General features: G+C 39.7%; 2 protein-coding genes across 2 annotated transcripts; one reads left to right on the top strand and one right to left on the bottom strand.

Moving 5' to 3' along the window:
* Window positions 1–4,327: 4,327 nt before the first annotated feature.
* LOC306997450 (uncharacterized protein) lies at window positions 4,328–8,612 on the top strand (the record flags this gene model as incomplete). The annotated part of the gene is made up of 6 exons (XM_079610755.1): window positions 4,328–4,358; window positions 4,561–4,641; window positions 5,818–6,175; window positions 7,646–7,836; window positions 7,998–8,121; window positions 8,432–8,612. Exons 1-6 carry the CDS (start codon window positions 4,340–4,342, stop codon window positions 8,610–8,612), a joined length of 954 nt encoding a protein of 317 aa, XP_079466881.1. The 5' UTR covers window positions 4,328–4,339.
* Window positions 8,613–9,161: 549 nt separating this feature from the next.
* On the bottom strand, window positions 9,162–15,119 carry LOC306997675 (uncharacterized protein). The gene is made up of 7 exons (XM_079611039.1): window positions 15,057–15,119; window positions 12,077–12,999; window positions 11,853–11,949; window positions 11,632–11,709; window positions 11,172–11,347; window positions 10,235–10,336; window positions 9,162–10,027 (listed from the first exon to the last, which is right to left on the bottom strand). Exons 2-7 carry the CDS (start codon window positions 12,994–12,996, stop codon window positions 9,400–9,402), a joined length of 2,001 nt encoding a protein of 666 aa, XP_079467165.1. The 5' UTR covers window positions 12,997–12,999; window positions 15,057–15,119; the 3' UTR covers window positions 9,162–9,399.
* Window positions 15,120–25,126: the final 10,007 nt, after the last annotated feature.

The following is a 25,126-nucleotide window of genomic DNA, read 5'->3' as shown; positions in this document are numbered from 1 at the left end:
AAGGAAGTTTTAATAATAATTAAGTTATAATGCTTTATGTTTTAAATGGTTGATATAAAAATTATGGATTAGATTTACAGAAAAAAAGAAATGTAGGCCTACATATAATCAATATGTAGGTAGTGAAAAAGTTATTTTCTAGAGTTATTTGTTCTAATTGTCTAATGAGTTTATTGAATGACTTTTATGAGGTAAATGTAACATTGCTCTGAAGCTTTCTTAGTTTGAGTGATTACATGGGACATAACTAGTTTATTCATGATAGTTTATTTAGAAATTAGTAGAAAGGAAGAAAAGGTATTCAGTTGAGAACCGCTTGAACTGAGGAGCTCCAATGAGGAGCTATAACGCGAGATTAAAAATGTCTAAATGGTATTTATTGTTACATTTTGGTAATAAAACTGAATTTAAAATATGAAACTTTATAACGAAGCACAAAGCGATTTAAAGGATAAAAGGTGCACTACAATGTTCTGTTCGTTCATCAACTAAAAATGATTGACTAAAAGATTGATTCTTCGAATTTAATAATTAATATTCCTTCATAAAAAGAAGCAATTGAAAATGAGAAAAATAGGTATTTAACCCAGCCCTATTTTAAATTCAAAATTCATATGGATCACGAAAAATAAAAACGCAGAATGAATAAATTATTTATTATAAATCAGCAGAGATTTACTGTAATGCTTTGTCTGCATTAGGAGGAAAACAATTACATGAGAAAAGTAGAAGGACTTATGTTTGAAGATCAGTGTTGCACGTTTACCAAATAATACTGTGCAGGGAGGAACATTTAGCGAATACAGGATTAAGTCAAAAAAGTTTAAAAGCAAAAAGTTAAGAAAAACTTGATTTGAAGTTTGGAGAAGTATGAACATGGTTTGCTAAATTAGGAATGTTTTCTGAAGTTGCAATATTGAAAGGTGGTTATTATTCTGTTGTGTACTTCCCATAGTAAGATCATTAGTTGTTAAAATCACTGTTAAACAAATGGAAATGCTGAAATATCAAGATAATGAAAATTAATTTTAAAGGGCAACCAATATTATTAAGATTGGGCTTATAAACCAAATTTAAATGTACAAGCATTGGACAATGACTCAAGTGAGGAAGGAGAAGATGATTGACGAGCCAGACCCTGGGTGTATGTGCTAGCCTAACCTCTCCCCGAAGGGTGACCCTCTACGATGCGTAAAGTGTCTGGGTCGAAGAGAAATTCTGCACTACAAGAAAAACTTTTAATAGTATAATGCATGGTTTAATGTTTTGATGTATTCTACATAACTGTGACAACCACAGGCAAGGCAGAACAAACTACACGCTCACGCTTATAACAATGTGTTACTCTTTTTTGTTTTGATAGGGAGAATTCGAAGTCTTTTACTTTCTCCATTGAAAGAAAGAAAATACAACTGAAAGAAAAGAAAATATGTGGAGAAAGATGTTTGGCTCGAATACTCCGTCAGAGTGTGGTAGCACAACCTAGTCATTGGAAAGGTGACTGAGTGACTTAATTGAGTCACTAGGTAGCATAACTGAGAGGGCTGGATTGTGAAACTACACTCTGGGAAAGGGATAGTAAAGTGGGGCTTAGATAAGCCCCAGAGGAGGGAATGTTGAAGATTTTATTATTTAGAAGATCAGTAATTTAGCTATATATTTGTACACCATTATTTCCTCTCTGTGTGTCTTTGGTTTGACTTTTGGGAAAGGTCAAAATGCTGATGCAGCAGATGATTCTATTTGTGTGTGTCACATGTGTGAGACTTCAGCCCCAAAAATATCTATAGGAGGTATTACCATTTTTGGAAGTGATGTGGGTATATATGTGAAGCCGACCACATGTCTGGAGCGTCTTTTTCTGCAGAAGGGCGCTCGGCTTTGTTTGTGAATAAAGTCTAACATTTCTGGCATCAAAGATCTCTGAGAAGTGATTTCATAAAAAGATTGAAACCACAACACAGTTAGCGTTAGCTATCTTCCAGGCAGCCAATTCATTTTCACAATTCACAGTCTGCTTATAACAGCTACAAGACAACCTAGTTAAATGAGCTGCCCAAAGGCATGGATTATGGGTGTCTTTTCAAAACAACTTTAAGCATCCATTGCTGAGTAAGATTTAAGACATGCTTAGACATGTGCTCGTAATACTTAGTAGCTCTAAGGCAGCCATTTATTCCTAGATAACTGGAAGGCATCCAGGATAGAGCTAGATAAAGCCAGACTGACTTCTAAGCAGCTTTGCAATACTGGCTTACTCTGAGGCAGCCTGTTGAACTTTAGATAACTCCAAGGCAGCTGAGGCGATGTTAGTAACACTGGGTAACTCAAAGGCAGCCATTTATTCCTAGATAACTGGAAGGCATCCAGGATAGAGCTAGATAAAGCCAGACTGACTTCTAAGCAGCTTTGCAATACTGGCTTACTCTGAGGCAGCCTGTTGAACTGTAGATAACTCCAAGGCAGCTGAGGTGATGTTAGTAACACTGGGTAACTCAAATGCAAGCATTTATTCCTAGATAACTGGAAGGCATCCAGGATAGAGCTAGATAAAGCCAGACTGACTTCTAAGCAGCTTTGCAATACTGGCTTACTCTGAGGCAGCCTGTTGAACTGTAGATAACTCCAAGGCAGCTGAGGTGATGTTAGTAACACTGGGTAACTCAAATGCAAGCATTTATTCCTAGATAACTGGAAGGCATCCAGGATAGAGCTAGATAAAGCCAGACTGACTTCTAAGCAGCTTTGTAATACTGGCTTACTCTGAGGCAGCCTGTTCAACTTTAGATAGCTCCAAGGCAGCTGAGGTGATGTTTTAACACTGGGTAACTCCAAGGCAGCCATTTATTCATAGTGTTTTATGGTGTCTCAAATATCCTTTACACCTTTTACCTATTTATTCTTTATTCACAGGTAGGTAAGGAAAGTCGAGTCTGGACAATACTATAAGCATTCAAAATACTTACAATTAGTTCAGCAGACTTCCCTGTGGTCAGTTCTTGCTTAAGGTCCTTAAATAATTATTCAGACAATAACTTGCCAATAATATAATATAAGTTTTATTAAAGTTAACAAACGTTATATCAAAGTTAAAGTTAGGTTACAATAATAAGTTTCAACAATCAGCTGGTTATACAGGCGTCGAGGGACACTGCGCATTCAGTATCCAAAGCCTTCAGTCTCTCTCTCAGCCTTTATATGCAGACTCCGGAATGCAGGTTCCAAACTCTCTCCTGACGTCATAAAGTGGAGTTCTGCCAACTTCTTAGACATGGCTCTTAGCTGCTTACGTCGTCTTCTATCACGGCGCCTCCGACTCCTCTTCCTCTGCTTTCTTCTCTTAGTCGTCTGCAATATATACTTTATCTAGTACATTTTCATTAATCATAAAACTATTTCTAATACATAAGTACTTTCTACTCTAAATCAGTCAACACATACATTTCATGCAAGTAAGTAATTTTCTTAATAATAGTAAAATCACATAGTACATATCTTGTTCAACAACACTAACAGGGTTACATATATCTATCTTAGCAAAAGCATTATTACTATTTAGGTTACATCACTACAAAGCAAATCAAGCATCAAGGCAGTTTAATTGCAAAATCATCCTCTATATTAACAATAGATAACTGGAAGGCATCAAGGATAGAGCTAGATAAAGCCAGACTGACTTCTAAGCAGCTTTGTAATACTGGCTTACTCTGAGGCAGCCTGTTGAACTTTAGATAACTCCAAGGCAGCTGAGGCGATGTTAGTAACACTGGGTAACTCAAAGGCAACCATTTATTCCTAGATAACTGGAAGGCATCCAGGATAGAGCTAGATAAAGCCAGACTGACTTCTAAGAAGCTTTGTAATACTGGCTTACTCTGAGGCAGCCTGAACTTCTAAACAGCTTTTGACATACTTAATAATAGCTAAAAGCTGTGGCTTACTCTGAGGCAGCCTGAAAAGGTTTAGATAACTCCAATGCAGCTGAGGTGATGTTTTAACACTGGGATAGATCTAGGCACAGACAGACTGGCTTGGCTGGTTAAGGTTACCTCTGAGGCAGGGTGTTAAATTGTATGTATTTTGCTAAGTAACTCTAATCCAGTTGTTAGATAACTGTGAAACATGTACAAATACAAATCGACTTCTGTTGCTTTGTAAAACTAGCTTCGCCCACTTGTTAATTTCAGATAACTGCAAGGCATTTTAAATAAGTGTCTCTTCCATTTACATAACTAAGAGGTAGCCACATCATTTGAATTATTTGATATTTAACTGTATACCCTGCTTACCCTACTGTTTTGCCTCTGTTTTTATCATGTAGGTGTATTTATTGGAAAAGATGCCTGTGGTCACACGAAGTAAGTGTAAACCTGAATACATTTTAGGGTCATTCTAAATTACACTATTCATTTACCATTTTTAAAATCTCATTGTGTTTATAGGGAGAAAATGTACATCCATTCTTTCATGATGGTTTATTCTTCAGTATTTGCATAACATAAATGTCTATTACATATAATGACAGAAATGTACTAAACCATACCTTGTATTGTCCTCCAGAAAAAGCAAGGAACAGCAAGCAACATGATTCAAATGGAAGGAAGCAATTGTGCTTATTAACACAAACAGCTTGCTCACGGGGTAAGGGTCTTCTTCGACTTTTCAATTTTTCATTGATGGAATGTAACTCACTATTTTTCAATTAATTATCTCACCCATCAATTAATTCATCGACCATTTTTTTTCCATCCATCTATACATACTTTGGTAACACTTTACGGTAAGGATACATGAATGTTCATGAATTCATGTATAACTTCATGCATGAATTATGCATTAATTAATGCATTAATATCTCATGAATCATTAGGAACTAACATGAGTTCAACATTTTTCATTCATGATGGATGAACAACACCTTAATTCAAACATTAACTAAGATGAGTACATCATCCAAATTATAATTTATTACGCATGACCTAGTCACCACTTTAGTTGACGGGCCACACACATGATGAAGTCATTGATAGATAATGCTTAGTTAATGATGGCTACTGTATTTGAAAAAAAGACCCCAAAATAGACCAATCACAGCTCATAGCACACACATTCTTTTGACATTCAAATACAGTAGTCATCATTAACTAAGCCTTATATTTTAATGACTTCATGTGTGTGGCCCCTCAACTTAAATGGTGACTAGGTGGGTGCCTAGATCATAATGAAAACACATTTAATCAGTTGTTTCTAAGGACCTTGTCACCACTTTAGTTAACAGAAGTTGTGTGCTATGAGCTGTGATTGGTCTATTTTGGAGTCTGTCCAATTACCTGAAGGCTATGAAGAAGACATGAACTGCTGACATTAAAATACAGTAGCCATCATTAATTAACTAAGCATTATCTATCAATGACTTCATCATGTGTGTGGCCCCTCAACTAAAGTGGTGACTAGGTCATTTGAAACACTGATGAACAATGTGCTATTAATGGTGGCATAACTGTGAACAAAGAAAACATCATAATCATGCGTAATAAATTATAATTCGGATGATGTACTCATCTTAATGTTTGAATTAAGGTGTTGTTCATCCATGAAGTCATGAATGAAAAACGTTGAACTCATGTTAGTTCCTGAGGATTCATGAGATATTAATGCAGTAATTAATGCATAATTCATGCATGAAGTTATACATGAATTCATGATAATTCATGTACCCTTACCGTAAAGTGTTTCCCATACTTTTACCAAAATGAATCAACCCCTATCTAGTCACTTCCAGCTATTCATCTTTTTTGTCTTTTTTTTATTTTCAAGGGCCAGCGAAACGGTCCAAAATCCAAATTTTTCATAGATCACCTCTGGTGACCCCTCCACTGGCCCTCCAGCCCCCACCCCCTGTCTCCAAGGACACCCTAGGGTCATCTGTTCACCTGCCCCAAGACCACCGTGAAGATCCCCAGGTCGGACAAGACCATGAACCAGATCCCCAGGGTGCACAAGACCACCGACCAGATCCCCAGGGTGCACAACACCCCGAACTAGATCCCCAGGGCACACAAGACCCTGAACTAGATCCCCAGGGCACACAAGACCCTGAAGACCCAAAGGACACCCAGGCTTTTCGTTGTGTGCCAAGCCTCCTAAAGGTGTGCTCTGGTCACCGTGCACATAGGTAAGAATTATGATAAACATTTAAGCTTAATATGTTTTTTTCTTAGCAGCAGAAAAAACTTTATCACATTTTGTTTCATAACAACAAAATAAGGTAACACTTAAGAATAATGGTCCTTCATTAATGAGTAACTATGCAGGAAGTAATGCAGAACTAATTAGTAATTCTAAATTAATACTTCAGCTACTAACAAATATAGAAACAAGCTTAACTAATTTGTTAAGTAAATCAAATTTAGGACATAGTTCCTTATTAGGTAATCAATTATGATGAGATTGGCATCATTAAAAACTAATAGGTGATTATCACAAATTAAAAATAATTACTAATTACTAATCACAACATTAACTTGTCTGACACGTTAGCAATTGTCTTTCTTTTTATATATATAAAAGGTCATAAAAGGCATCACTAATTACTCAAGTGTTACCTAGTCATTATGCAGGAACTACTAGTGATCTGGACCATTATTTTAAAGTGCTAACGTGTCAGACAAGTTAATGTTGTGAATAGTAATTAATTAGTAACTCTTTATAATTTGTGATAATTACCTATTAGTTTTTAATGATGCCAATCTCATCAAGTAATTATTAATTACCTAATAAGGAACGATGTCCTAAATTTTATATTACTTACTGATTAGTAAAGCTTGTTTCTATATTAGTTAATAGTAATAGCTGAAGAGTTTATTTAGAATTACTCATTAGTACTGCATTACTTCCTGCATAGTTACTCATTAATGACCAACCTGGTCTCACACAAAAGCATATACTCCACTGCATGACGGCTCCGTGCTCCGCCGTCCTTCAATACTCACCAGCTCCGGATTTGATGCGGAACGGCTGCGCACATGACTGACAGGTGAAGTCACGAGCTCTCGTAAATTCACGTTTGGGTTAGTGTTAGGGTTAGTTCCGCAGTCAGTGGAAATACACACATTGACTTTAATGGAAACCTATTGACTCTGCCGTCGTGCCGGAGCGGATCCGCAGTTGTTACGCATTTGGTGGAGGGGGTTATATCCGATGCAAAGGTTACACCTTTAGCGTCAATATGAGACCCAGATAGAAATAGGCCAAAAGGCGCCTCCTAGCGGTACCTTAACCCAGATCTAAACCTAACCATAACCCCTGCGTCTCATATTGACGCTAACGGGGTACCCTGTGCGTCGGATGTATGCGTCATGGTAAAGATGCGTCAGTATATGATGCCTTGGTGTGAGACTGTGTTGCAATGGCAGACCATTATTCTAAAATGTTACCCAAAATAGGATCTAGTATGTGTCTGGCATGATGATGAAAGTTAATAGGATTGTAGTTAATTATGGTACAGGAGCTCGATAGAAACAACACATGAACAACCTAACAATGATTGGCAATCACAAGTTTACAAAAGCATATCTACCGGTTTGATTTCTTGGATTTAGACTCATCACTCATGGGCCTCTGTTTTTAAATATGTCTGACAAAGGTACCCTGTATCTGTGGAGGAGGTGAAGAGGAGGACTGCTCCTCCAGAGATGATGTCTGTCAATACACTGACATCACTCCTCAGAATTAATAAAAATGAAAAAAGGAACCTGAAGGAGGAGCTGAAGAAGGTGGGAGTGGTCCCTGGGCCTGTCACCCAGGTGACCTCATTGTGCACCAGATTGACAGAGGGTACAGTTCAATTATTAACAGTTTTACATTAAATTTGGTTGCAAAGTTGGTTATGTTGCTAAGTAGTTGTAAAAAAAAAATGCACTTTGACATAACAGTGTATCGAAGGCAGTGTTCATTTTATTCACATTTATTTTCCGTTTTACCTTTTGTTATTAAAGGGGAAGCAAAGGACCTTTGCCAGTCTGTTGGTGTCCTTGCAGCCAAGGGCATCAAGTTTGAGGCAGTGACCATGCCGATGACCACTGACCTAATTGTGGCTATTGGGAAAGCAACTGAGTTAAAGTAAGCATTTGCAAAAAAAATAAAAAAATAATAATAATAATAATTAAAAAAAAAACTTTATACATTTGTGTGCTCAGACATGGATGCTAAAATTTTAGTTGCAGGGCTTAAAGGCACTGTGCCTGAATTCAAGAGTGGGCCAACATTTAACATTTGATAGATAGTTTATAGTCATATATAATGATATTTAGATAATTTCAGGCACAGAATGGTTTCTTGCTTTAAGCTCTGTCAGTCTTATAGCTTCACTATATTGATATAAATGCACAGACAAAGCTATATACTAAGAACATTCAATGTCTCCCTCCAGATACCAGTTGCAACATTTGGCTGAGGAGGTTCAAAGGAATGGCCAGGACTTCCACAACTTGAGCCATGGTCTGGGGCCAGGAATGGTTAACGTTGTGGTGGAGATTTTGTCAAAATGCATAGATGACAACATAAAAAAATGCAGTCATAATCCTCTCCCTTTACATTTTTGCACAAGTTGATGCATGTTTGCACATTTTCAGTTATTTTATGTAAAATTAATGGTTTTATAAAGAATTATTGACATCTTTCAGAGTTGTGTTTTTCATTTATCCTTTAACTAAGGTTAGTTAGTATCAACACACTAGCCTCGGGCACCAATAAGCCCTGGCCAAACAAGGCAGCACTTAGCTAAAAAGATATCATCACACTGTACATTATAAAAACACAATGTACAACATTAGGCTGTATAAAACACCAAACAAAAACAGGAGACAGATATGAGCTATGAAAAATCATTATTCTTTATTGGTTCAAGCAAGACAAGCTCATACAAACAAGACAAGCACATGCTTCAAAGAAAACTGAGTGAATGTAACTCATCCCTCATGTCTTTTGGATCTCAAGTAAAAGTTATACTTACAAATATGCAACAAAAGACTCTGTTAAGAAACGCACTAAAACAGCAATTATATTAACAAACATATTCCCCAGCCTTAACCCTAATCCCGCTATGTATCTTCACTCTGAGCAGAGTTCAACTTGCGACCCCTTTTTCTTTTAGTACCTTTAGGCTTTACATTTCTGTCCTTATTTACTTTGTGGATTTCTTTTTCTGGATTGTTTGTGCATTTGTGTGCACTTGCCAATTTCCTTTTTGTGAGTTCAATTGCTTTCCTGTATTTATGTAGCCTTTCTATCTTCCTCTTTTTGCTTTGTGTTTGGAACCTACCAAAGGCAAGCTGGTGGGCTGCTTTAATGTTGTTATATAGGGCCAATGAAGGATTATAACTTTCGCTGTCACACCAACTACTCAAATCTTTGAGCATTTTCCGGATACAGTGCTGTGGCTGTGCTGTGTCTGTGTTGTGGCTGTGCTATGTCTGTGCTGTCCAATTGTGGCAGTGTATCGTCAGAATGAATTTGCTCTGTCTCATCATTGATTTCACTTCTGACTGTCTGACTTTCATACAGTTTATTTGCCACCAACAAACACACACATAATTCACCCAAACTGTTTGTTAAACAAGAGCACTGTTGTTTAGAAACAAAGACTATGCCCACGTGGTCACTATAGTGGACCACAATCGTGTTCCCATCAATCAAGAATTGCTGGGTTGCACTTAACATTTCTGCTTTTTGTTGTCGAAGTGCAACTATGTCCACCTTATCTTTTGCCAACTCTTGAGCTAATGCTAAGTGCTTGCACTTTTGACCTTGTCCATTGACTGGACATTGGCACAAACAGTGCAGCAAATCAACCTCATAAAAAAGACCAGGTTTATTTTCTGAGGGGACACGGAAGAGACCTCCAGACAGATGACTGACGTATTGATCAAGTCCATGAGACCTCATCCTCTCAGCTGCTTTAGCACTGTCGTCGGGATATGACACTTGGGATGGGACTCGGCCAGCAAGTTTAAAATCATCCAAATGGCTAAAGACATAAGGGTTTATAATCAGTGGGTTGCCAGGGTTTCATAGATTTAGACTAACCAACAACCACCCACCTACAAAAATTCTGGCTATACTAAATAGCATTTTTTTAATGACCTTCAATGTTCTTCAGTTTTAGTATTCATTCTGTTTACAGTGCTGAATATTTTAACCAAGAACCCACATAATGGTTTGGATATAGACTTACCAGTAGTATTTCACAACATGGTTATGAAGGATAAGTAATAAGTCATCCAACCTCTTGTTGCAATATCCCCCAAGAAAGTTGTACTTGATCCCAAAGAAGAACCTTTAAAAGGAGATATCTGTATTAACTTTTGGATTATACAGTGTAAATTTTCTTGTAGACAGTAATATAATAACTTCTGGATATCCTTAAAGCAGCACCATGTAGAAATTCCATTTTGATCAAACAACGGCCCCTAGAGTTGCTGTGGAGCACTTGTATTTAACGTTACTGTCCTAAATACCACTCAGGCAGAGCACTCTTCACTCACGGCTAATTAGGGCCAAAGCCTTATAAGGCAAAGGCCCTATTGTTTTCCTTAGGATAATTTTTGTTCAGTTTTTATTTTTCAACTTCTCGGGCACTTTTGGGGCTCTTAACATGCTCAAAAACTCTTGAAACTTTGCACACGGGTCAGAACCCGCGGCCAACAGGTCCGGGCTGAAGCTGGTACCGGGGTGTGGCAGGGGGGCTCGACAGAAAATCAAGATTGGCTCGCGTTGCACTGACATTGGTACAAACTGATAAATGGTCAGTGAAGCAGAAGCACAAATGATTAGCGCATGATTGAGTTTGCCATTTGATGTTGGGCAGCGTTGTTGTGTTCACGCCGGCGATATATATATATATATATATATATATATATATATATATATATATATATATATATATATATATAAATATAGCTGCAAGCAGCGATGGAGGGTCCAAGACGGTGGCACCATAACCCCTGTGTCTTTAGTGTAACTAAAGGCACCGGGCTGGCGGTGCAACCGGCTTGGGCCCGCAATCGCTGCCTGCAGCTATATATATATATATATATATATATATATATATATATATATATATATATATATATATTGTTGTTGTGTTTAGGCACATTGAAAGATTTGTTCACCTCTCCACAACATTATTTGTTTCACTCTGGTGGTGGAAAAACATCCGGCCAAAATTGGACCACATGGCACCACACTGTATCCAATTGTCCTTCAGGTAGTTCAGCACTCTGTCTGACCCAGTCTCTTTGTGAATATTTTTAAGGACCGTAGAAGCTGTCTGGTGAAATTCTTTCTCCTAGAAATGTAGGTGAAATTAGGACAATGATTAGATTATTTTTATAATTACGATCACCCACCATTCATACTTTATTTTCTTACTCTGCACACAAATACAACCCATAAGAAGGGAGGGGTATAAACTCAGTCTACTGTTACACTGTCAAATTCCTGCTGAATTCTTAGTGAGCTTGACTGGATAATGGCTGACATGACATTTTTTGTGAGCACAATCCTGTTTATCAAGGTGAAGTTTCAGAAGGAAGAACAATTAACTGTACGGCATTGCTTCAGTAAACATACTCCTTGAATAATGATGTTTCTCACAGCTGGATCTTGGACCTGGCCTCCATCTTTCTTGACAAGCCAATGATGGATTGCCTTCATGACAAACAAAATTAACAATAACAGAATCAGTGATGACTCTTTAGATCAAAGTAATCAAGTAATCTTTGAAATCTTGAAAACAGCAATATATTTTTTCAAGGTTACACATCTGCATTACTCCTATAAGTTATGCTCACTTGGAGGACATGGAACCAGCAAAGCAACACAGAGGTATGCGGGAAGACAGTCTTAATTGCCTTGATTTCTGTCTGGTCCTTGTCAACCATAACACATCTAGGAATGGAAATTGAACTTGTTGAACATGTAAATTGAAGTGTTGAGTTCATAAAATTATCATAAAAGGTGGTAAAGAAAGTACAGGCTAAAACCCAACCAACTGGAACCATTAACCATTTAATACCTTGGTGTGAGATCATCTGCTGCCTCTTTTAGTGTCTTAAGGCAAGCTGTTAGAGTAGATGTCGTCTCTTCACTCAAAATAAAAAATGACACAGGTACTCCTTTACCTTCTTCATTTTTCACCATGACTGCATAAAAGGCAAATCCATATTGAGTGATACTTTTGTAGGTAGCATCCAAAAACAACATTTGTCCCCCAAATTTTTTAAGCTGCTCCAGCTGCCATGTGGAACTATAGACAATCATCAGGGGCTGTTCCTCACTATGTGAGAGTGGTTGAAAAAGTAAAATACTGTCTTTCAACTCAGAATGGATTAGTTTTTCAACAGATACACTGTCATTTACATCCATTCTGATGTATTTATTGAAGGTGGCTCTAATTTGTGTTATGTCCTCTGGAGAGACAAAGAATGTTCTGTCCATAAAGTCTGTTTTTCCCCGGCTCTGAGACCAATCAATGCATTTTAAAAGAATGGGGCTATTTGAGAGCCCTTGAGAAATACACTTATGAATGAATTCTACCAAGTCCTCGTCTATGCGGTTCATTCTACTTTCTTTTCTATTAGTTAGGTCATGGCCACTATGTTCTGACATCTGCCTTACAACACAACCCCTTATATTGGCAGATGTTAGGAATTGGAAGGACACATATGCCGAACAGGAATTTGCCCTTGTCTTCTCAGGGTCACCAGCCGAAGAACCTGTTTTATGGTTTGACCGCTCACACCTCCACTGGATAACATTTTTCCTGGTCTTCATATAGGTGAATCTCCCTTTTCCATTCTCATGTAGGCCATCCAGGTGGTTCCTCATGAAAAGGTCATCTGGAAAAGTCCCAACATTTTCAATTGTGCGCTGTATTCTTGGATCTCTTTCTTTCCTAAGACCATCCTCAATGGACTTTCTCCAATATGTCTCCATTCTCTAAAGGGGAGGAAAATAGAACAGAAGATACATAGCACACGTATGAATACCTTGATATCTTGTCAACTATTAGTAGGGATGTACTGTGTTACTGTGTGAGAAAAAAAAAATCCCTGTTTTCAGAGTTTTAGTGTGAGTACTAAATTAAATGACATATTCGTCTGAAATAATTCAGTATTTTCAGCTTCAGAATCATAAATATTTTTATTTTCTGGTGACACCATTGTCCTTGGGTTACAAGCACCAAGTCCAAGCCTACTCATTCAAACCCACAATGTAATATCAAAGTTAGTATTTAAATACACAGTACATTTTTTGTTAACCATGTCTTGGGAGTATTGTATGTTGAGTTCAGTACCGAGATATGTATCAAATCGTAACATGAGGGTATCATTAGACCCCTAACTATAAGCAATCAATATTGTAAAGCAACATAGAAGTAAACTCCTCATCTATTTTGTCAGTCACTTAAAGGTGTTCCCATGACCACACATGATGTAAAAATTATATTTTTCTTGTGCTATCCTGATTATAAATAATCTGCTCCTCAACACTGTGTGAGTAACTTTGAACTTGCCCAAGGTGCCATAGTTATCTGAAATTTAACAGGCTGCCTCAGAAGTAGCCAGTGTTACAAAGCTAGTTGGAAGTGAGTCTGGCTTTTTCTAGCTCTATCCTGGATGCCTTCCAGTTATCTAGGAATAAATGGCTGCCTTGGAGTTACTCAGTGTTAAAACATCACCTCAGCTGCCTTGGAGTTATCTAAAATTCAACAGGCTGCCTCAGAGTAAGCCGGTATTACAAAGCTGCTTAGAAGTCAGTCTGGCTTTTTCTAGGTCTATCCTGGATGCCTTCCAGTTATCTAGGAATAAATGGTTGCCTTTGAGTTACCCAGTGTTACTAACATCACCTCAGCTGCCTTGGAGTTATCTAAAGTTCAACAGGCTGCCTCAGAGTAAGCCAGTATTACAAAGCTGCTTAGAAGTCAGTCTGGCTTTATCTAGCTCTATCCTGGATGCCTTCCAGTTATCTATGAATAAATGGCTGCCTTGGAGTTACCCAGTGTTAAAACATCACCTCAGCTGCCTTGGAGTAAGCCAGAGTAAGAGTAAGCCAGTATTACAAAGCTGCTTAGAAATCATTCTTCCTTGGTCTAGCTCTATTCTGGATGCCTTCCAGTTATCTAGGAATAAATGGTTGCCTTTGAGTTACTCAGTGTTACTAACATCACCTCAGCTGCCTTGGAGTTATCTACAGTTCAACAGGCTGCCTCAGAGTAAGCCAGTATTACAAAGCTGCTTAGAAGTCAGTCTGGCTTTGTCTAGCTCTATCCTGGATGCCTTCCAGTTATCTAGCAATAAATGGCTGCCTTTGAGTTACCCAGTGTTACTAACATCACCTCAGCTGCCTTGGAGCTATCTAAAGTTCAACAGGCTGCCTCAGAGTAAGCCAGTATTACAAAGCTGCTTAGAAGTCAGTCTGGCTTTATCTAGCTCTATCCTGGATGCCTTCCAGTTATCTAGGAATAAATGGCTGCCTTAGAGCTACTAAGTATTACGAGCACATGTCTAAGCATGTCTTAAATCTTACTCAGCAATGGATGCTTAAAGTTGTTTTGAAAAGACACCCATAATCCATGCCTTTGGGCAGCTCATTTAACTAGGTTGTCTTGTAGCTGTTATAAGCAGACTGTGAATTGTGAAAATGAATTGGCTGCCTGGAAGATAGCTAACGCTAACTGCTGCCCCCATTACTAGCTGTCCTAAATAGATAATTACGTAGGCTACTTGCCAAAATAAATTGAATGTTCACCACTGCCAGCTATTTGAACAGGTTGACTACATTTTGAGCTAACCTTGGCTTAAAACAGTTAGCTAAAATCTATCATTGCAATCTGTTTACAGTGAGCGAGCTAGCTAGCTGAAGTGTCCGTCCAGCAAAGAAAATCCCTTGCAGCTAGTGTTTGCTATATTTCAAAGCATAGTCATTTATTTAATAATAAAACATTCCATGATAAATTATGATCATTTCTTAGAATAATGCTCTATGCAACTTACCGAGCCAAGTTGAATCCAGTCAAGATCCGAGTCATGATTGCTCGTTGGCGCTCAAAGTTCAATTTGAGCACCAGTGTTGTGATTGGCTGAAACTGTTGGGGACGGGGAGTGCCTTCCATGCAGTGCTGCCTTGAAGACGACGTTGGGGGCTTAAAACACCAACGAGCGTATGAGCTCACCGCGAAAAATAACCACAAGCTGCCATTTTGTGAAGAACTCTTCAGTTCCCTGAGTAACTTTGAGAGCGCAGGTCTTTGCATCGCGTCGCTAGTGTCTGTCGGCAACATTTCGCCATATAGCCTATATATGGTTAGTAATGAATCTTTATATTTTTTTATGCAAACGAAATATCAGTAACAGATTAATGTTAGTTTAGAAGACGGCTTAATTATGTTAAAAATAACGTCTGTAATCAGAAGCGGATTCCTTCATGTTGATAGCTTATAGCCTAACGTTTAGTTACTTGATTTGTAAATGTGATTTTATAAACATAAATTGCATATGTAGACTCTTATAAGGTCAGAATGATATAATAATTGCGTGTTAATTTTATATGGGTTGGGAGTTGAAAATCGATCAATGTATCCTGAAATTGGATACCCAAGGTTAGGATTCGGATTATTGTTATAAAATAAAAAATGTGATTCCTCTTATCGATTTATTCACACTTATTTTAGTGTAAATCACAATTTTCTTTTACACGTCTGTGAGGACCTGACCTGCCAGGACCTTGTGCAGTTTCGCGCTCATATTTACCTCAGTCTATCAAATGGACCGCAGGAAGTGCTCTAAAGTGTGCATTTTTGTCCAAAGACAAAACTAGGTGTGATATTTACAGTATTGTCTGCTATAATATCGTAATTGTTGTTTTAACTATGTGCAAACTGACTCATTTGAAGAAGAAAAATTACGCCTTGAGAGTCAAGCTTAAAGGGATAGCCTAGTTCACTTCAAAATGAGAATTCTGTCATCATATACTCACCCTCAAGTTGTTTCAAACCTCAGAAATATAAACTCCATCTTGAAAAAAACTAAATCAGTCTACTTTGCTCCAACAAATTTCACTTCATTCATACACTTGTTACAAATTTATATTAGTAACACCAATGGGCTTTTGCATAAGTGCTTATCCCCTCATGTGACTTATTACAGATGATGCTACATATTGTGATCACCCTTGGTTCAGTTGGAAAAAAAAATTCTTGTCAGGATAAATCCTGAAAATTCAAAATGCACATCACAGTTCCAGGTGAGCAGAAAGAGTGGGAAGGTTGTTCAGAGGAAGACCATGGCCTTGAATCCACACATTGCATCGTTCACAGAGCCGGATGACCATAAGGCCACTTGAGCCAGTGCCCAGGGGCACCAACCATTCACAACACTAGGGGGGCACCGCACCATATGACACAAGCTTTAAAAATATTTTTCGTAAATTGTTATATTATTAACTTGGAATTCTTGAAACATCATACATAAACACGTTAATGAAAACTAATTTAAGAATAATAATAATACTAAATTATAAATAAAGATTACATGACCATTATAGTTAGTTTTTAGTTAAAGAAAGACAAGGACGCTAGACGTTTAGCTACAATTCAAAATGTTCCAGGGATCGAAAGTTAATGTTAGCTAGGCGACGGCGATGACCGCCAGACGAATGAGGATGGGGGAGACAGGAGCGAGGAAGACTCGGGTGAGGAAGAGGACATTAATGAATGTGAGAGCTTGTACTGTAGAATACGATGTGAGAACTTGCAGAACAAAACATCTGACAACTTACCGAAATGTATAGCCTAACGTTATTCCTCATGCATAATGACGATCAATCAGTGTTTTTCAACTGCGTAAAGAGGTCCATAAAACAGCTGGAGAACAATTATGTCACATAACATTTACCTCAGGAAAGCCATTTAATGACCATAATATAGGCTATAGCACGTTAGTTGGCTAGAAAAAAGAGCTATAGTATTTTGCTAAATATGTTTAACGTTCTGGCTACTAGCAGTATATTACATATTTATTATATTGTTACTTATATCATTAAATAAAGTTATTCTAATAAAAAAACGCATTATATTTAATTTGAGTTATTTTTAACCTTAAATAATTAATGCCTTTCTTGTGTACCTAATGTTTATCCAAATGAGTCAATATTAAATCAAATCACAATAATTGAATTGATTTGAAATCGTGAAATGTGTCAAGCAATAATAATAAAAAAGTAGTGTCACGATGTGACAAAAAGCATATGGAACTTATTCCCGCTGAAGCAGTGTTTCCGGTGGGACACTTGTGAGTGAAACTCCGTCCCCAGGTCTGTGGATGCGTCTGTTGCCATGACAACCCCGAAATGACAGATTGGCAACAGGTGTGGGGAATTTACTCTGAGAGTTTGGAAGGAGCCCCGCCAGCATTTGAGAGGATAAAAAGCAAGAGAGAGAGGCAGTAAGAGGTCGGTTCTTTCTCCCCTGTGAGAAGTTGTTTTATGGGGCGGTTGCAGTTATTGGAGGACTGGTGAATGAAGAGGAGAGTGTCGGCTTAATGAGGGACTTGAGGACAACAGAGGGAGAGTGAAATACCCCGTTTTCATTGGAGAGGAGCTAAGTAACTGAGTCTCGTAACTGCATGTATTTGACACTGAATTGGATGTGGCTTGGAGTGTGTGGATCACGATCATAAAGATCACCGAGTGGATTGTATTGATTCCTTACCGATCTCTTATCTCTCCCTCCATTAAAAATGGTGATGCGAACTCCGTTTGTGTATGTGAAGAAAAACATCCCAAAATATCCTCAGCAGTATTGATGATCACGGCCCCCTCGCAAAGAGACCCAAGGGTGAGTGCTGGCTCTAAATTGCACTTTGTGAAGTGAGTTTGCAGTGCCTAAGATTGACGTTTCCCCCACATTATATGCTTGAAGTGGAATTGCTGTGTGTGTGTGGAAGATACATTCCCTTTTGCCGTGCACTCTCCCTGTGTTATGCTGGTCTATTGTCAATAGTGAGAGTTCTGCGACATTGATCCGTTCTAACTGTTTGGATGTTGAAGAATTATCATCTGGGATTTGAATTCACCCCTCTGTTTGCGCTAATAGGAGAGGAGATGCCCTGTTGCAATGTTCACTGTCTGTCCCAGTAGAAGCCCCGTGCAGCCCGTCGACTTCGAGTCTGCTGTATCCTCGTAGCCCACCAGTGTTGGGAGAAGTGACTGTCCCTCTGTCCCGAATGCGAGGTTGGCACGCTTTGTCTGAAATACTTACTCTGTCTGCGTCGGAAGAAAGCCCCGTTCAGCCTGTTTGACTTTGAGTCTGCTGTATCCCTACAACTCATCTGTATTGTGAGAAGTGTTCGTTCCTTCCAACGCATGTGCACTGTATGCTTTGTCCGAAGCATCTATTCTGTCTGTCCCAGTAGAAGCCCCGTTCAGCCTGTCGACTTTGAGTCTGCTGCATCCCTATAGTCACCTGTGCTGGGAGAAGCGGCTGTCCCCCTGTCACGAATGTGAGGCTGGCGCACTCTGTCCGGGATATCCACCCTGTCGGTTTCAGAGGAAGCCCCGTTCGGCTGTCGACATTGAGTCCGTTACCACTTTGGAACCCCCTTGCTCTGGAGCAGTGTCCGCCCCTGCTGCGAGCAAGTGTGGGAACAGTGTGCTGTGTTGGAACCGCCATTCAGTGTGTCCCCCTATCTAGCTACTCACCGGCTTGCCGTGTATCTGCTGAAGGCTCTGGTGTTGCGAAGAAAGTGGACGAGCCGACCACTCCTTACCCAAGGAAGACTCCCCTAGCCACCCCACCATCAGACCGGGTACCTGCCGTATACGTACCTGACTGATATCCATCTGCCCCAAAGCCCACACCTGTGAAAGAAGGAAGGAAGGTTGGAATTACCTACTTACCAGAGGAGACTTACCGGACCGCTCGTTCGCCGATCGCACCCCCACCTGTGAAAGACCTACTTGACCACCTACCTGTTCGCCGGTCACCTGCTGCAGGGTCTGTACTGGGGAAGAGGGCGGGAGAGTCCCCCCAGTTACTGCACCGTTCACCCTCGATCCCTGAGGGCAACAAGGAAGACGATTTTAGATTAGGATTTCCAATTTGCTTTTACTTCAAAATAAAACTTGATAATTTTATTCTCTGACACGCTCCTCGAGGTGGTCCTGGTTCAGGGGTGGGTGCAGTCTAGCTTGGCCCACCCGACCTGTGACAGTAGCTTACCAGAAATTGTTCTTGAGGTATGGTGTCACTTAATACGGCCCTGATCGTTCATCAGGGACTTTGCCGAATATGATTGGCAAAATCATTAGGTAAGAGTAATAGAAAAATCCTAAAAGGGTGGAAATGACTTAAAGGCCGTGTTGCAGGTTAAATTTTTCAACGAATTTGTGCAATTTGCTTGTTGGTAATGAACATTTAAACTGTTATCCATTGTATTTGATGTTGTTGGGTATCACAAAACGGAATATAATACGAAAAAGTAGGTACTATCTTACAGCGCCAACGATTCTCCTTTCCGCCACAACGCATTCCATGACGTCACCTTGGGGAGAGAGTTTACCAAAGCCCGCGTTGAGAGCGACTAGAGAGACGAGTAGTAGACGAGAGTATTCAGATAGCGCAGATTATAGAACATGATCATTGTCTATACAACACATCTCTAGTCACCTATAACTGTTTAAGTTGGTTCATAAGACTTTGTGAAAAAAGTAAACAAACAATTAACATACTCGTGCGTGCTGGCTTGAAGGGGACCATGATGAGATGTGTGTATGCTATCTTCAGCACAAACGGGTTCAGGCAGCATCCATTCAGCATTCAGTCACATCTGGTCGCGGGGTGAGCTCCTCAACCAGCGACCAAAACGCACTCACTGCCCTACAGGCTACAGGTACAGAAAAACGCAGTTTCCATGGGACGGCACCGCCCGCACAAGCACCTGCCAAACACCGCGACAGACACGCGGCGGCTACGTTTGCTACGTTACATTTTAAAAATGATATACATATCTTGAGTGATTTATGTACCCATTAATCGACAGTGGTGGTTAAGCTGCAACATGGCCTTTAAACCATACATTTAAAAAAAAAGAAAAAAAAAGTCTGTTTTAAAATGTAATTATGTTCCCCTCACAGTTTCCATTCAACAAATATGCCTTGTATATTTCAGTCTCGATCAGTCGAACCACGAACACCGTGCTAAGTTAGCTGGTCGATAGGTTTAAGTCACAGTTCATCTCACGTAGCACGGCGTTCGTGGCTCGACTGGTCGAGACTGTTTTCCAAAAGATGGCTCCTGCCTGTATACGTGACGTGTACTGTCTTTATAAAGTATCTTCTTATTAAACTGTCTGTACACTTACACAGTTCTCAATGCTTTGGTTTGCATGTAGGGATCCCTCATTATGCTACCGTGTTAGTGTGAGGCTATTTTGAGCCTTGTTAGTGGTATTAACTAGCGATTTATTTTTTACTTATATTCGATGCACCATATACTAGCGTTATAAGCTAATCAGTTTAGAGATAAAACTGGGTACATTCGATTATCATGAAAACACATCCCATAGAACGGTCGACTCGGTACCCATGTGTTATTAATCCCTAGGTTCATTTTGCGCTGGAATTGTCCTTTAAGATATTAATATGAACTTCTGTATTCAAGTATAAGCTTCATTCATAATGCTTCCTCGGTTTCAAGGTTGTGCACTCTCTAAACTGTCCTTTGAAACGACATCACATTATAAAACATTTAGATCGATTTTTGAAATGTGTGAAACGATTTGAATCCGCAGAAGATGGAATCGTATTTCATTTACATTTAGTCATTTAGCAGATGCTTTTATCCAAAGCGACTTACAACTGAGGACTAAAGTAAGCGAGTCATCGTGAAGAGGCAAAAATAACGCAAGAAGTGCTCAAAATACAAAGCTCAGGCATTGCTCAGAGTAGCATAAGCCGAACAAGGGAGGATTAAAGGAAAAGGATTTTTTATTTTAATTTTTTTATGTCAAGTGTTCACGGAAGTGATTAGTTTTCAGTTGTCTTTTGAATGTGGTCAGGGATTCTGCATTCCGGATGAGGGTAGGGAGATCATTCCACCAGCAAGGAATCGTGAATGAGAATGTTCTGGAGAGTGATTTTGTGGCTCTCTGTGATGGTACCACGAGCCGTCGCTCATTGACCGATCGCAGGCTTCTGGTAGGGATGTAGATTCGTAGGAGCGAGTGAAAGTAGTAGGGAGCTGAGCCTGTGGTCGAGCGTCAATGCCTTGAACTTGATGCGAGCAGCGAGTGGTAGCCAGTACAGAGAGATGAACAGAGGAGTGACGTGGGCCCTTTTGGGCTCGTTGAAGACAAGACGGGCTGCAGCATTCTGGATCATTTATAGAGGTTTAGTTGCACATGATGGAAGACCAGCCAGAAGAGCATTGCAGTAATCAAGCCTAGAGATAACCAAGGCCTGGGCGAGAAGTTGTGTTGCATGCTTCGTTAGGAAGGGCCTGATCTTCCTGATGTTGTGCAGTGCAAACCTGCATGATCGAGCTGTCTTTGTGATGTGGTCTGTGAAGGTCAGATGCTCATCAAATGTTACTCCAAGGTTTCTGACCAACCTTGATGGGGTGATTAAAGTTGACCGCCCCTTCTGGTTTTCGTAGCTGGGTTGGCTTATTAGTAAACGCACAGATGTGTGTTTTGTCGTAATGATTGTGTGGTTTGTAGCTGCCGGATAGTTCGCTGCAAGGGCTCTGGGCGGCTGCGGCTCTCACTGTCCACGGCCCTCTCGTATTCCCGTGCTTTGTGGAATGGTGGTGTCTGGCGTGTGTGGTGAGGATGGGCGATGGTTTATGAATTTAAAGGTACGTGAAATGTCCACTATTATGCAGCGCTCATTCTTTTATATTTTGAATATTATATGTTATGTTGTATTTTAGGAGGAATAGATGTTCTGCGACGCCTGGTGGGCAACATGTGTGTGTACAGCCTAAGCGTCTTGTGCGACGCCCGTTCTCCAGGACGTGTCACCGTGATCGCTGTGTATTCCACTAGTCTTTCAAATTGTTTTCTATGTGTTTTTTCTTTTTGGTATTTATGTTTCTTATTATTTTCAGTATATTTATTTATAATTTTTTTGCTCAACTGGATATTCTGATTGGCAGTGTTGTATTTTGGTTGCTTTCTGATACTTTAAAGGTGCTGTTAGCAGTGTTTGGAATACTAAGTGTTAGGTAACTAAGTTATTTTTTCAGTAACAGGGTAATCTAACTAATTACTTTTCCCGTCGTTACATTGCAGATGTCCAAAACGTGCAAGACGTTAATGTTACTAGATGTTAAATTCGGTGCGTTACATTTATTGATCAGGCATGTGATTGGCTAAGGACAAAAAAGCAGGAAAATATACTGATAATTGAATTCATATCTTGCTACTCAGTCAGAATCTCATTAACCTGAAATCCCAGTCTCTGTCACAATAATCATATAACGTTAGGCTATGTGATGTTTTAGGCCTATTTTGCAGACATCCATTTAAAATGTAGGCAATGGCTTATAAAGAACCTTTCTTCCATATCCACTTAGGTTTCTCAGCTTGGACTCAAGCATTTGTGTGGTCCAGGTAACGTTAGCTTTGCATAAAAAAAATGGTTAAATCATTCGCATGGCTACTTTTACTTTTATACTTTAAGTAAATTTCCAAGCCTGTACTTTGGTACTTTAACTTGAGTAAAGAAGTTAAATCAGTACTTCTACTTTTACCAGAGTATTTTTTAACACAAGTATCTACTTCTACTTGAGTACGAGAAGTGAGACGGACTATTTTCTTTAGCGGAAGCAATATAAATCGTTTTTAAATAAATAAACTCCTTTTAAAATCAATATTTTGAGTCAAATTATTGATTTATTTAGTATGTAGCCATGTAATAAGCGGGATAATGTAGAGTTTGTCTTACATGTCCTTCACGAGGCACACGCGCGCGGTCTCTTGCTCTCTCTTTCCCTCTGTCATGCACGCGCTACGCGGTTTGAAGCACAGTCTCTGTCTCGCGGGCGCGCTCACTCGCTCGCTCTAGATTCCGGGAGAAACTATTTGCGGCCATCAGTGAGCTATATATTTAATATAATTATTAAAATATAATTATTGATTTTTCATTAGACTATTTGTTGGTGCCCCCTCAGCACTCGGCACCCTACGCACAGTGCGTTATGCGCGTGGTGGGAGCGGCAGCGCTGAATGAACCTTATTGAAAAGTGTTACCATTTAATCAGTTAACGGTTAATAATCGGATAATGTGAGGTATGGAGCACAGTGTTTTTTTTTTTTTTTACAGATCTGCATGATTCACGTAGGTCACATTTTCTGGTTGGAAAATCTGGAATTCCGGATTAATCCGGAAAAATCACATCCCTGATTGATGAATAAACTGTGTATTCCGATTCCGAACGCACCCCTGGCTCACAGCTAGTGAGGTGGGTTAATAACGAGGTAAGCGATTATGATTGGCTAAGGCAGAGTCATGTTTCATGGTAGCCAATCAGAGCCAGTGTTTTTACACACATGCCAGTACACGCGCCAGGCACCACACACACACACACACACACACAACAGCTAAACCGATTCGACGGAGCAGCAGAGATGGCGAGTCCGGAGCAATCCGATGAAAAGTTGGCATTTTCAAGGTGGAGATTAGCATTAAGATAAGCATTACTTTAAATTTATTGAGGTCAAAGGCAAGAAGTGTGTACATTATGTCCTGGAGCGAAGACGTTGTTGACATCCGTTAAAAGCAACTCAAATTTAATGAAGCATCTCTCATCAACACACGCATATACAAAGCTAGTGCCAAAAAACACCGATACCTCCACCATCACAGATGCTAGTTCGCCATCCACTAGCAAAGGACTCGGGAGAAAAGTCCTCAAAGCAGCAAAAGCTAGATTTTTCTGCCTCACAACAAAAACCTATGACACAGGCTGAAGTCAACCGTATGATAGGCAGGCAGGTATGTTATTAAAAGTATGTTGCCATTATCGACGGTGGAGGATGATTCATTCCGTGCCATTATTGCTAAAATACCTAAGAAAGCAGGGGCCTGTACTCCATGCTCAAAGACGTTTGCTAAATACCTAGATGCTGAGTATGCCGAAATGAACACAGAGCTTTAAAAGAGTTTTGAAGAGTTGGACTTTTTGTCTACAACTGCAGATATTTGGACTGCGCACAACCGCAGTTACCTCGGCGTGACTGCCCACTGGTTAGATCCACACAGCCTAGAGCGAAAGAAAGCAGCCTTGGCCTGCAGACGTTTCAAAGGCCGTCATACGTATGACAGCATTGCTGCTGAACTGGACAATATCCACTCGTCCTTTAGTATTTCTAACAAAATCACAGCTACTGTCACAGACAATGGTTCAAATTTTGTGAAAGCCTTTAAAGTTTACCAGCCCGTTCAGAGTGATGATGACTCTGGGGAGGAGGATGATGTGACTTTTGTCGACCTTCATGATGCCTTACAAGACATGATTGTGGAAGAGGATGTTGTGACTTTGCCACCATACCACAGATGTGCATCACACACAGCAAACCTTATTTCATGCTCTGATGTGGACAAGTGGCTACTTTCAAGGCCAGGCATAAAAGCTGTGTACAGAAGTGCCATCTCCAAATGCACAGCTTTGTGGAACAAGGCCAGCCGTTCCACAGTGGCTGCAGAGATTGTGGATGAAGTCCTTGAAAGGAAGCTCCTTGTTCCATGTACGATCAGATGGAACTCCTTTCATGATGCCATTGCTCGTGTTTGTGAATTCCCAATCGCCACGCTGAACACCATTTCCTACAATTTTGGGTTGAAGGCCATCACAGATCGGGAGTACCAGTTCCTCAGAGTATATTGCACAGTGATGAAGCCACTAACAGTAGCCCTTGACATTCTTCAGGGCGAAGACAACTGTTTCTAAGGCCTCCTACCCACACTGGAGACATTGATCTCCAAGACCCTGGACTTGAAGACTGGCCTCCAAATCCTCAGTGACCTTCCAGAGGCTGTTGTCAAGGTAAGAGCTAGTATTTCTTCA

The sequence above is a fragment of the Phoxinus phoxinus genome (genome assembly GCF_949152265.1).
Source record: "Phoxinus phoxinus genome assembly, chromosome: 4".
Classification (NCBI taxonomy): Eukaryota; Metazoa; Chordata; class Actinopteri; order Cypriniformes; family Leuciscidae; genus Phoxinus; species Phoxinus phoxinus.
The sequence above is the reverse complement of the archived record's forward strand: the minus strand, read 5'-3'. Positions and strand labels throughout refer to the sequence as shown.

Bases quoted from the DNA above. Each gene is read 5' to 3' on its own strand.
- LOC306997675 (XM_079611039.1), bottom strand. From the start codon at position 12,996: ATGGAGACATATTGGAGAAAGTCCATTGAGGATGGTCTTAGGAAAGAA. The intron at 11,950-12,076 runs GTATTAAATGGT...TTCCATTCCTAG, and splicing joins GCAGATGATCTCACACCAAG to ATGTGTTATGGTTGACAAGG. The intron at 10,337-11,171 runs GTGAACAAATCT...CTCCTTTTAAAG, and splicing joins ACAAATAATGTTGTGGAGAG to GTTCTTCTTTGGGATCAAGT.